At 39.3% G+C, this 14,006-nt stretch overlaps 1 protein-coding gene across 1 annotated transcript in view; it reads left to right on the forward strand.

Annotated features, from left to right (window-relative positions):
- The first annotated feature begins 3,188 nt into the window (after window positions 1–3,188).
- The window catches only part of LOC126470222 (lysosomal aspartic protease-like), a 42,483-nt gene continuing 31,665 nt past the window's right edge, over window positions 3,189–14,006 (forward strand). The window contains exons 1-2 of the mRNA XM_050097907.1: window positions 3,189–3,347; window positions 4,328–4,478. Of these exons, the coding sequence (XP_049953864.1) occupies window positions 3,268–3,347; window positions 4,328–4,478 (231 nt within the window). The 5' untranslated portion in view covers window positions 3,189–3,267. The remainder of the gene's footprint in view (window positions 3,348–4,327; window positions 4,479–14,006) is intronic.

Here is a 14,006-nt window from a genome sequence, read left to right on the forward strand (position 1 = left end):
TGATTTAGATAAGATATCTGCATGGTGCGAAAAGTGGCAATTGACCCTAAATAAGGAAAAGTGCGAAGTTATTCACATGAGTACTAAAAGAAATCAGCTAAATTTCGATTACGCGATAAGTCACACAAATCTGAAGGCTGTAAATTCAACTAAATACTTAGGGATTACAATTACAAATAACCTAAATTGGAACGAACATATAGGTAATATTGTGGGTAGAACTAACCAAAGACTGCGATTCATTGGCAGAACACTTACAAGATGCAACAGGTCTACTAAAGAGACTGCTTGCACCGCGCTTGTCCGCCCTATTCTGAAGTATTGCTGTGTGGTGTGGGATCCGCATCAGGTGGGACTGACAGATGACATTGAAAAAGTACAAAGAAGGGCAGCTCGTTTTTTGCATTATCTCGAAATAAAGGGAGATAGTGTCACAGACATGATATATGAATTGGAGTGGCAATCATTAGAACAAAGGCATTTTTCGATGCGACGGGATCTTCTCATGAAATTTCAATCACCAGTTTTCTCGTCCGATTGCGAAAACATTCTGTTGGCACCCACCTACATAGGGAGAAATGATCTTCACGATAAAATAAGAGAAATCAGGGCTAGCACAGAAAAATTTAAGTGCTCGTTTTTCTGGCGTGCTGTCCGAGAGTGGAATGGTAGAGAGACAGCTTGAAGGTGGTTCATTGGACCCTCTACCCGGCACTTGTGAATAGCAGAGTAATCACATAGATGTAGATGTAGACCACTGCCTATGTTCGACGTAACAGCCACTCGCAGACGGCAGATTGCAGCACTAGCAGTGGAGAGGATGTAAAAAGTGTCCGAAGGATCAGGAAAACAGTGCAGTTATTGTTGTAATGCAGAAACAGAGCCATTTATCTGCCATCAGAAAGATCATAATCATTCGCTTTTAGGCCAAGGGTGGAAGCATTTCGGAAATGGCAGAATATGTAAACTGATTGCATGCCACTGTTGTTAAAGTATACTGTGCATGGCAAAACAGCGCTATCCAAAATGGGCCTCGAGGCAACTGTGGTGCACCATGGGCCATAGATAACAGGGATGAACAACTGCTGTGGAGATGTATACGAGCGAATATACATGCAGCTGATGAGGAACTGACCAGCCAGATGAACCAAGGGGCTACCAACAGTGTCTCCACAACCACCATTCAGTGAAAGTTACTCCCCTTATGCTGACTGTTGCTCATCGGTGACGAAAGCTGGACTTTGCAAGCCACTATCGCAACTGGACGTCTGTCGAGTGGTGACAGATGGCCTTTTCAAATGAAGCTCATTGTATGCTCCATCTGACAGATGATCTTCGGTGTGTACAGCCCAGCAACAACCACTGGAAGGCTGGAGGAGGGAGCGTTATGGTCTGGGAAATCATGAATTCTGGAAGGCACACTGGATCAACAGAAGTTTTTATATACCCTCTGGGACTATGTCCTTCCCTTCATACAGTTTGTTTTCTCTCTGCAAGGTGACATCTACCAACAGGACAGTGGAACATGCCACACAGCTCTCAGTGTACCTGCGTGGTTTGAAGAGCACCATGATGAGTTTACCATACTCCTTTGGCCATCAAATCGCCCTCCTATTAGGTTACACCCAATCGAGAATCTGTGTGACCAGCTCACTCAGGCTGCTTGCACCATGGCTCATTAAGTGTGAAACCTAGCACAGTTGGCCAAGGCCCCGGAACCGCCGTGGCTCCACGCCCCTGTCGATACCTTTCAGAATGTCACTGACTCCCTTTCTGCACGTTTTCGCTGCAGGAGGTGATTATCCATGCCTTTGAGATGTAGTCACATTAACGTGACTGGACAGTGTAAAAATAAAGACTTAGAAGACGCAAAGGCACAATGTCCACTACTAAAACATAAGTGAGCACAGCTGAAATAGGTAGACTTCCGATGACTGCAGACGATGACGCCTTTTTCATACACGAATGTAAATGGCTAAATTTTCTTCTTGAGAATCCTCGACCTTGACATTCCTTTCTGTGCAGTCCCATTACGTTCCATTGATGTCATCTAAGAGTGCCTCCATTTAAAATGCATTGTGGGATGTTTTCATATTCGGTGCCGATCCTTTAAGTGTGAATCAACCTTCACACTTAATGGGATGAAAAGGGACCGAACGGATTGTTAAAACATTTCCCAGTGGATGTATAACAGCGGCAGTCTCGCAGGGCGTCAAAGGAAGGGGACATCAAAGACAAAGTCTCTCGAGAATAAAATCTGCTAACATCGGAAGTAAACGTATTTTGGCTCACTCGCTCTTGCTGTAGTAGTGGTTTTGCGTTCTCTTAGTCTTTATTTTATTATTTTGCGGTGTTTTAGCAACCTATTGCAAGTGTTTCATAACGACTTGAAATTTTTTTTATATTTGATGTTGTGCAATAAGAGATGCTAAATGTTTAAAAGTGATAAATTATTTATAATATTTAGATCTACTGAAGGAACAAAATGTACTTATTTCCAACGTTGTTTGTGACATAGGAAAAAAAAGATAATAGCTAAGTTTATCATTCTCCATGTATTCCTTTGTAAATATTGTTTTATGTAATTGTGTGTAGTGTACCACATATATTTTCGCTAGTAAATAAATGTCGATGTTTTTAAATGTCGTTTCACTCGGCAGCAGCCCATACAAAATTAATCAAGAACGTCTGTGACGAAGTTTGCTTTGACCATTAATAAATTTTATTGTCGTTAGTCCCTTAATTCTGATACTATATTCTGACGTTTTATCACGAATGTTATCTCGTAATCACTCCTCCACCGTAAGCTACTGGCCTAACTGAACTGACATCGTTTTTACGGTCCGCCTAGTGTGAACACTCCACCATGTGACTATGATGTTTCGTCCCATTCCGTTGACGTCTGTTTTGGATCGGCCTCGAATCGACCTGTATCTCATACATTTACAGTCGTTCATCACTGTACACTTTGTGAATCGACACATCATATCGCACCGCTAGAAATGCCATGCAACATATTTCAGCCAGAATTGTACTGATTCATTTATAAAAGACGTTATTTATCCATAATAGTAGATGTTGTAGGGTAGTTTGAATGATTTGTTTCCTGTGCTCTGTTTAGTACGTACATTATATAATGGAGTTTAGGGGAATCCCCGTTATGTATCAACAAAGAGTCATTGAGCAACGCACTCATAGCGTCTCTGGATTCAGTTAAGGAGGAAAAGGAAAGGGAGTCAGTCAGCCACAAGCTCAGCCGGCGTGAGGATGGTGTTCGTGCGATGTGTTGTGTTGTATTCTCTTGTGGGAATGCTGTTGTTGTTCGGTAGATTTACCGAACAGCTAAGGTGAGATAATCGTCAATACATATTTACGTTATTCTGGTTTTGGTTCTCCTCTTTAGCGCAGAAAATAACAGGTAAATTTGTGCTATGTTTATCTTTCAAAAGTACCTAAATTAATTAATCCCAGTACAATAACTTATTCATGTAATATTTTACAACCCCTTGGCATACCGTTGGTATGTTGCCTGTAGACCAATTTACCTTAATTAGCCTACAGGTTTTACTTACAGCCGGTTGATTTGGGGGGGGGGGGGGGGGGGAGTAAGAAAGAGTGTACAGATTGTAGGCTGTAACTTCACACCAAGCTGCTGTACACTGAAATCTAAATGAGGTTTCAAAAATCACTTCTCAGCTAAGACCTGGAGACTGCCATCAATATGGGATACTTTTGCATACATAGTTGAATAATAAATAAACATAAATAATACTAACATGTAGGAGTGGGATAACAGAAGTCCTGGAGCTTAGAGTTCACTGATTGAATACAAACACTTATTTAGTAAGAAAGCTTTTAACTCACTGTGGGACAGCTTTACTTTGCAATTTTCAAAGGTATGTCACAAGTTTGTGAGCCATATCTGCCATCAAGGACTTTCATCTGTTATTTTTAATTTTGACCTCAGCCTGAAGTAGTTACCTATACTTCTGGTGTTGTAATTATATGTGTCACTGTCCTCACTTACTGTGTTTTTGCTGTTCATAAACATGTATCAGTTTATACAAATATAAGGAATATATAGTTAAATATTTATGTTGGGCAAAGGATCCACAACAGGACTCACTAGTACTTGGACCATGCATTTATCTAATTGCTCTTTTCTGTATCCCAATACCAATAATCTGTGCAGGTGTAGATCTGCCATGCCATAGAGCCCCACAATTCAGTACCATAATTAAGAAATGTGTAAGTTGTTCCATAGTAGATTACAGAGTAATATTATTGCTCTTACATAACATGGAATAAATAATAATTTTCTTTCTAGCATACCTCTCAAGAGGATGAAATCACCCCTACACATGATGATGGAAGTTGGGACTGATTTTGAACAAGTTGAAGAGCTAGAGAGAGCAATGTGGAACAAGCCACCAAAGCCCAAATATAATGATTCTGTTGCCTTGTTTAAATACCTTGATGTAAGTGTTTCGTAAGTGTATTTGTCACATTAACAATTTGTGTTGCATGGTATGTTGTGTGGTATTGCTCAGAACTGCCACAAGATTTACAAACGGTGTTAATAATGCCACTTCAAGTTGCAGTTGGAACTTAAGTTGAGTTTCTACTTTGAAAACTTGAAATGCACACCTCCACCACAAAAATTCTTACTGACATTATGTTGGACACTCTGTCAAGACAATAGAACAAATATTAAAGGATGTTTCACGGTCTGGTATCATGTCATTTCCCTCATCACTGTCGAGGAACTATTACTGCTGTCAGTTAGTACTGTCAGGTGGAAATTCATTCATTCTCCTTCCACATGTTCATATGCACAGTGCTTGATTTATTTAAGTCTGCTTAAGTAGGTTGTGTTAGGACTAGGGAGTGGCTTCATCTGTAACTACATGTTATGTTATGAGTGTCTTTGGAATTAGTGGAGAGAGTTTTATGGCAATAGATATTCAAAGAAGATAGAATTACAAGAGAATGTAAGGAAATTTTTTTAAAGACTGAACATAAGACCTCAGTCTCTGTCCTATTATATGTTTACTGCCCCTATGTCATCTACATTAAATGTGTATGATACAGAACTGAATACAGTAATTCTAATGTCAAAATGTACAGTTATTTAGTTGTGTGAGTGATAGGTGGCTCATTCTAGAATTTGACAATTCCTTTTTCATAATGTATTAGTTTTAATGAAACATCATTTGCTATACCCCCCTTACTAAGCTCTGTATGGGCTTACAAATGACAATGTGATTGTAAAGCTGTACCAGTTTTTTTTAAAAGCACTGTGAATTCAGCACAATAACTGTGGCTATTTAATATAAATGTTATAATGAAGTATCAATAACATATTTAATTTTTCTCTGAGTTTGGCTTCACAGTCACTTGAATGCACATTTTCATTTGTACACCAAACATTGAAAGGGATTCAAATTGTTTCTCCTTCATTCAACAATGATTTGCAAGCTACATTTTGTCAAATTGTATATAATTCTTTAATTTATGTATACATTTACCCTTGGTAGTTTCTGTTAGAAGTTCTCTCTGTGTCCATTTCAGTTTTATTAACACTACTCAAAATTGTGGAGCTATAATCAGCAATACTTCCACTGATGTGTGTCCATGAAATGTCGGAACAGTAGTTGGTGTTTAAAGCTGTTGGTGGGGATTGTGAATGTGCAGGACTTCAGTGCATTTGGAAATCCAACTTCATTCTTGTTTCAGCAGTCTCAAAGTGGAAGTATATTCCTAAATACTAAAATATTCTTGGGAATAATACAGATCACATACTGCCAGTGTTTCCCTATAAAAGTGTTTCTCCTTGCAATAAGAAACCTTTCTTCAGAGGACATCACATCCCATTTCCTTGTTCCACAAATGACAGTATTATGTACCACCTTGCTTGTGTTGTTAGCTGTTGTATACTTGAATATAAACAGATGACAGATATTCATAAGCCTGAGAAGTGCCTTTTTTTTTTTTTTTTTTTCCCCCCAAAATTAGGGAAAAACCTGTGCCTAGGAGATGGTACATACCAAGTGAAATGCCAAAAGTTCAGTTTGTGCCTTCAGTTTAAAAGCCTGAAATACATTATAAAAACTCGACTTAGTAAAAGACAACTATTTATCACTTGGTTCTGAAGTATTCTTCACTATTCTTTTGAGATATATTTGATACAAAATAACAATAGATTCCATAACAATTCAGACACTTCTTTTCATTTCTATTTCCTTTATTTATTTCATTGTGATTCTTACTACCTACTGAGATCAAAGGTGTGATCTATATGCCTTGTGTAGCAAGAATAGAAGAAAATGCTGAATTTTTTAACCACTGTTCAGATATTAACAACCACTTTTTCATCTCCAGACTGTCATATTAATCACCAAACCATTAGATCAGTTGCATTAAGTTTTTATTAGCATTTTAGGTTTTTACTCAGTAGACTGCAGATTATGAACTGTCAGAAAACACTTGAATTGTGTATCATTTCTGGAGCAGTTATAGTAATATCTTGTGTCATTTTCATTTGAGGTTTTCACTTATTTTTTAGCCCAGTAGTGCCAGGGATGTTGCACAAGCATGTAACGACTCACCATCCTAGCATTTTCTTCATGAGCATTTTTGACACCTCTCGCCAGTAGTTCATAATTTCTTTGACTGCACACAGGTGATTAATAATTTGCTATTAATTCTTCAATGGAATGTAACTGTGATTTCATGAACCGTGTTTTCCATGAAATCTGCGAAACATTCCCCTCTGTGAAGTCACCAACCTCGTAGTGCTGTGCAGTGATAAGCCATCGACTGTTTTCTGGAACGACTGTGGTTCCAATCTCCCTTCAAGATTTAGGTGTGTCCCATGATTCCCTAAATGAATTAAGGCAAATTCTGGGATGGTTCTGCAAGGGTCCAGCCAATTTCTTTCCACAGTTGGAGCTTGTGCTCTATTTCTGATGATGTCTTCATTGATGGGACATTAAACACTATCTACCTTCATTACATAATACCTCAGCCCCATGCTTGCTATAACACATGTCAAAAAACATTTTTCTTCTTTTCTTTACTTTGTCTTTCAGCTGAAGTTTGATATTCATTTTACATTCATTGGTCGTTTAGTGTAGTCTTCACCCTAGAGATTGGTTTAAATTCAATAACAATTTTGCTGTGTGTGGTCATGAACCTCATAACAATGCATGTACACTTGCTAACTGTGCAGCTCATGGACTACTTGAAAGCCACCCCAGAACTAAACCTGTTTCTTCTTCTTTAAATTAAATAAATGCTAACCCTTTCTTCCATCATAGTTTTCAGACTAAACAGCCTCAAAAATTTTCGTACTATTGTAGTTGGAATTAAAGTAGATTAAGGAAACACCTATGCTTAAAGAATTTGGATGTGACACACTGATACAAAATTTCTGTGAGCTCAGCCCCCCCCCAAAAAAAAAAAAAATCCTGGATTTGAGTCTGGTACACACTTATCCATAAACATACATCTATACAGCTACAGTGTCCTGCCTAATTACTTTTTACGGGCACTGTAGCTCAACTTCGTGGTCAGTGTAGTGAACCAGGACACTCTCTCTCTCTCTCTCTCTCTCTCTCTCTCTCTCTCTCTCTCTCTCTCTCTCTCTGTGTGTGTGTGTGTGTGTGTGTGTGTGTGTGTGTGTGTGTGTGTGTGTGTGTGTGTGTGTGTGTGTACTTGTGGTATATAGAACATTTTGGGAATGTATGAATGAAAAGTAAGAATGATTTCTATTCTTGTTTTTCACAAGATTAAGGACTGAACAAGTAAATCATTTATGTACACTAACCCATGTGCAAAAGTTGAACGATATTTGATTTCTATGAAAAATCATTGTGACACTGTGTAGGAAGTGGGAAACAGATAAGAAATACACCAGTATAAGACCACATAACTGTTCCTGTGTGCAGAGGTCTTGTATTAGTTATAATTGCATGTTACTGGAAGTTAGCAAGTAGTATTTGAATTACAGGGAATATGATGTTATATGTGACTGGATAATTGGCAGATTAAAGGCCAGCCATCCACAGTAACCACAAGGTGGACTGAGTTGAATGTTACCTGTGGCACCATTTCAAGATTGTGGAGATGATTCCAACGAAAAGGGAACACTAAGTGGCCCTACGGGCAAGGACTGCCGCATAGTAAAGCCCAGTATTAGACTCGTTATGCTTACTTAACTGCCCAAGGATGTCCAGTTAGTACAGCAGATGTCCTGCCTGTAGACCTAACTGCAAATTCTGCGTCATTTATGTACCTTCAGATTGTGTTTCATCAGCTTGAAGAGGCTGCACAGTGACCCACCAGATTCATTCTCCTTGTAGAAAGATACTGTGCACCTCACCATTAAGCTATCCAAGCTCAACTCACGGCCAGACCCAAATTTCCATATGTCGACAACCATGTGTCTACATCCTGTATTCGTTCGTTCATTATGTGTCACATCCCCCCATATGGGGGAAATATTTTACTTGAAAGTTCCTTGCTCGGCTTTGGCACATAAATAAAATATTGCAGGCTCTGTATTATTTTGAATTACAATGTAAAGTTCCTTCTCTCTGTACTTTAATTCCTACTCCAAATTTTCCTTTTTTTTCCTTTACTGCTTGGTAACTGTACAGATTGATTAACATCAGGGATTAGGCTATGACCCTGTCTTTATCCCTTCTCAACCACTGTTTCCATTTCAAGCCCTTCAACCCAGTTTCTGTACAACCTGTAAACAGTTTTTTGCTTCCTATATTTTATCCCTGAAACCTTCAGAATTTCAAAGACTTACTTTCTGTAAGTCTACAAATGTTATAAACATATATTTTCCTTTCCTTAACCCATCTTGTAAGATAAGTCATAGGGTCAGTATTGCCTTGCATCTTCCTACATTTTTCCGTAATCCAAACTGGGATAGGCTACGCCATCCCATGTGGGGTTTCTGGACCCCCTCAGGCACCTCCCCAACACTGATATTAGAATATAAGGAAAACTCTGTTCTGAACTTCAAATAGAAGTCACTACATCTGCAGCTACATACATACTCTGCAACCCACCACATGGTGCATGGCAGAGGGTACATTGTACCACTACTAGACATTCCTTTCCCTGTTCCACTCACAAATGGAATGAGGGGCAAACTACTACCTATACACTGCCATATGATTTCTAATTTGTCTTGTCTTGTGGTCTTTACGCAAAACGTGTGCTTGTGGCAATAGAATCTTACCATAGTCAGCCACAAATGCCAGTTCTCTGAATTTTCTCTATATTGTTTCATGAAAAGAACATAGTCTTCTCCCCACAGATCCTCATTTGAGATCACAAAGCATCTTTGTAATATTCACATGTTGATTGAAAATACTGGTAACAATTCTAGCAGCTCACATTCGAATTGTTTTGCCACCTTCCTTTAATCTGAGTTGGTGCAGCTCCCAAACACTTGGGCTGTCCACAAGGAAGGTCCTACTAGTGTTCTACATGCCATCTGCTCTGTGGATGAACTGCATGTTCCTCAAATTCTCCCAATAAACCTAAATTAACCATTCACTTTCCCTATTCCCAACCTTACATGCTTATTCCTTCTCATATTTAATTGACATGACTGTGTCAAGCAGCATTCCACTAATACTGTATTTGACCATAAAGGTTTGTTTTTCCTACTCATCCATGTTAATTACCATTTTTCTACATTTAGAGTAAGCTGTCATTTCGCATACCAAATAGAGATTTGAAATTGATTGCATATGCAAAAGATCGGGAATAAATAACTGGCAAGAGGCAGCACAAGACAGGAGCATCTGGAGGAATCATGTGAGATCGGCATGGGAGCTTCGAGTCCCTTTGAAGCCTACTACTACCACTACTACTGCTGCTGCTACTAATACTACTAATAGATATTTTGTGTAAGTGATCCTGTACCCTAAAGTCACTCACTGACATCACTTTCTCATACACTATAGCATCATCAGCAAAGAGTTGTAGATTGCTGCTCACCCTACCCATCAGATTGTCGATGCATACGTAGAACAACCAGTCCTATCACACTTCCATGGGGCACTCCTGATGATACTCTAGTCTTTTATGAATGTGCACTGTCAAGGACAACATACTGGGTTCAATTACTTAAGAAGTCTTCATGCCATTCATATATCTGCGAATCTATTTCATATGTTCAGACCTTCGTTAACTGTTTGGAGTGGGGCACAGATTCTGCCTGTTGCCCTCTATGCTAGTTCACAGGACATTGTGTGAGAAAAGAACGAGCTGAATTTTGCAGGAACAATGCTTTCTAAATCAATGCTGATTAGCAGACAGAAGCATTTCTATCTGGAGGGCTACATGTTAGCTAAAGATGCTAATATAAAATCAGGTATTACATATTACTGGGGAGCCAAATGTATTTATTCCAGTCTGTTTCAATCAGTGAGGAACTGACAATGCCGAAGTTGCAAATCTGGGAAAATGAACACTATTACTTCACATGTGGCATTCCCTGTATGCCTTAATAGTAGGGACGAGACACTGTATGTTACTGATAAGATGTGTGAGCCAGGATGAACTGCTTCTTCTGTTTAGAATGGGACCAGTGTCCCTACAAGATGTGAGAAGGCATGAAAGGGAGAAGGTGTTGTTAATTATAGGGAGCACCATCATTGTCCATTAAACAACTTGGTGCAATGGCTAAGGTGCTGGACTCTTTATTTGGGAGGACTGTAGGCTCAAATCCAAATCTCACCATACAAATTTAAGCTTTCCAAGGTTTCCTTAAATCACTGAAGTTGACTTCTGGAATGATTTCTTTGAAAAGGACATAGCCAGTTTATTTTCTGAAATCTGAGCCAGTGTTTTGCTTCCAGTGATAATCATTGATGGAATGCTAAACTGGAACCTTCCTTCATGAGCGAGGTAATGAAGCCACATAAAATAGCTACTGTCCTGTAAATTCAGCATATGTGTAGTATGTTTGCTGAGTGGTTTTGCACAAGATATTAATAGAATTTAGCAGCATTTCACTGACTATACCTTTCACCTCAATTCAGAGACTATCCTCAGCCACTTCTGAAATATGTTCAAAGTTATGACTGCCACTAATCTTGCTTGTATCATGAAAGCAAGAATCATAATTTGCAGCATTGTTCGCAGGGCTTATCATGGTCTTATATTTTGGAATGGGATGGGCCCCCTAAACCAGAGGCTCTGTCAACCGTGTGACAACTTTGGTTTAGCTTTCTGTAACTGCAGTATTTGGACGGAGAGCTACAAGGCTCCCCTGACTAGGTCAAGCATACATTACTCTCGTAAGAAATTGCATGCAGCACTCATATGATCAGAGTTATACTAAGTTTGACACATTGAGCACCGACTTGTAGACTCTCCCAGGGCAGTAAACTGATCTTCTCATTCATCATGGCAGAGGAGGAAAATACTTCCTTATAGGCCAGTCATAGAAAATAGACCTTATTGACTCAACACAGCTGTCAAGCATCCAAGCTTAAGTTCAAGCATTATTCACAAGAACAGTATTAATTTACACATAGTGCTGCAAACAGAAATCTAGCTACAACCAGATGTATGCTATAGTGAAATTCTTCTGTTGTGAATAGAACATAGGTAAGCTATATAGGCAAACTGGCTGCCAGTGTAGATTGTATGTTAACTACCGTCAAACCTCTGTTAAATTAGTTTTATATATGATCAAAAATGTTAAGTGGATGGCTCTGTTGCCTCAACTGTCAAAAGTGGTGGAATGCATCAAAGAAAATCTGAAGGTTATTGCATGTATAGTTCTTTTTTGTGCCATAGTAATGGGAGGTAATTTCAGTCTCTCAAAGGCTGATAGGAATGCACACATTTAGTATATAAAAATTGCAATACAAAGCAAAAATTGTAACTAAGTTAGGTGAGGAACAAAAAGATTCTTTTTTCAAGCTCTTGGTGGTCAGACAGTTTTAAAACATTTGAGATGCTAATGCTCTGGACGTCCTGGCAATGAACAGGCCTGAACTAATGCGTTTCATTTGTGTAGAGGAAGGAGTAAACACCTGCAAGGCTATTATAGCATCAGTCTAGATGAAAAAAGCATTTACATTTATACTCCACAAGCCACCCAACGGTGTGTGGCGGAGGGCACTTTACGTGCCACTGTCATTACCTCCCTCTCCTGCTCCAGTCGCATATGGTTGGCGGGAAGAACGACTGCCGGAAAGCCTCCGTGCGCACTCGAATCTCTCTAATTTTACATTTGTGATCTCCTCGGGAGGTATAAGTAGGGGGAAGCAATATACTCGATACCTCATCCAGAAACGCACCCTCTCGAAATCTGGACAGCAAGCTACACCGCGATGCAGAGTGCCTCTCTTGCAGAGTCTACCACTTGAGTTTACTAAACATCTCCGTAACGCTATCACGCTTACCAAATAACCCTGTGACAAAACGCGCCACTCTTCTTTGGATCTTCTCTATCTCCTCTGTCAACCCGACCTGGTACGGATCCCACACTGATGAGCAGTACTCAAGTATAGGTCGAACGAGTGTTTTGTAAGCCACCTCCTTTGTTGATGGACTACATTTTCTAAGGACTCTCCCAATGAATCTCAACCTGGTACCCGCCTTACCAACAATTAATTTTATATGATCAATCTACTTCACATCATTCTGTACACATACTCCCAGATATTTTACAGAAGTAACTGCTACCAGTGTTTGTTCCACTATCATATAATCGTACAATACAGGAACCTTCTCTCTATGTATTCGCAATACATTAAGTTTGTCTATGTTATGGGTCAGTTGCCACTCCCTGCACCAAGTGCCTATCCACTGCAGATCTTCCTGCATTTCGCTGCAATTTTCTAATGCTGCAGCTTCTCTGTATACTACAGCACAATCCGCGAAAAGCTGCATGGAACTTCCGACACTATCTACATTAAGAGAGACAGGGAAGTAATATTGACAATAAATTACAGGATGGAACTGTGTGCTAATTTCTGTTGCTGTCAACAGCATACTTTCAGTTATGGGGTGGAAATATGAATGATGTATGGCAAGAATTGAAGTATACTGTAGGAACTGCACTAGAGAAGTACAGTAAAACTCCAGTTAACCTAACTCAGGTCAACTGAAACCTGCATCACGCAAAATGCCTCCAAAAATGACAAAACCAAAAATCAATATTGTACTGCACGGAAATAATTTGAGGATGAGAATGTTATGGAGGGGTGGGCGCCCGACCTTGAGTTGCTTCCCCAGCCACTAACTCACCAGTCTAAGTATAGCTACACTGCTAACAATGATGAATTCAAGTGGTTGTTTACTTCTGTTGCATGTGTATTTTTATGCTATGGCAACTAAGCGGAAGTGTTTTGCGATTACTTTCACTGATAAATTAGTTGCTATCAAAGAAGTTGGGAAAGAAAGTTTACTGAAAACTGTCGTGGATAATCACAGAGTTGGTGTTTCTATTGCTTTGGAGTGGGGGAAGTCTAAGTTTCTAGAGCAAGCTGTGATAAATCTTTGCAAAAAACACTGAAAATGTCTGACTCTGAAAAAGTAGGCGGAGCTCTTTATATTTGGTTCGCCCAAAAACAAGAAAAAGGCATGCCTGTCAGTGGCCAGATAATGCAATAAAAAGCTAAAATGTTTACTAACTTGTTTTCAAGCTCTCCGTGGTTAGACGGGTTTACAAACAGAGCATTCAGCAATGTATTGTATGTGGAGGAAAGTTATTAGCAGACCCAGATGGAGTTGACATGGTGAAAACAGAATTTTAAGATTACAGTCGATGTTAGACTAAGGGCTATATTTACAGTGCTAATAAAATGGTTGTTAACTTTAAGATATTAACTGCAGCACCACTAGCTTTCTTGAAAGGAAGGTCTACCTCAGGACACAAAATGAAAAAAAGAATGGAAAACAGATCTTTTGGCATCAGACATTTATGGCACACATAGACTGCCTCCAATATGTTATCAGGAAGT

This window comes from Schistocerca serialis, chromosome 3, assembly GCF_023864345.2.
Source record: "Schistocerca serialis cubense isolate TAMUIC-IGC-003099 chromosome 3, iqSchSeri2.2, whole genome shotgun sequence".
Taxonomy (NCBI): Eukaryota; Metazoa; Arthropoda; class Insecta; order Orthoptera; family Acrididae; genus Schistocerca; species Schistocerca serialis.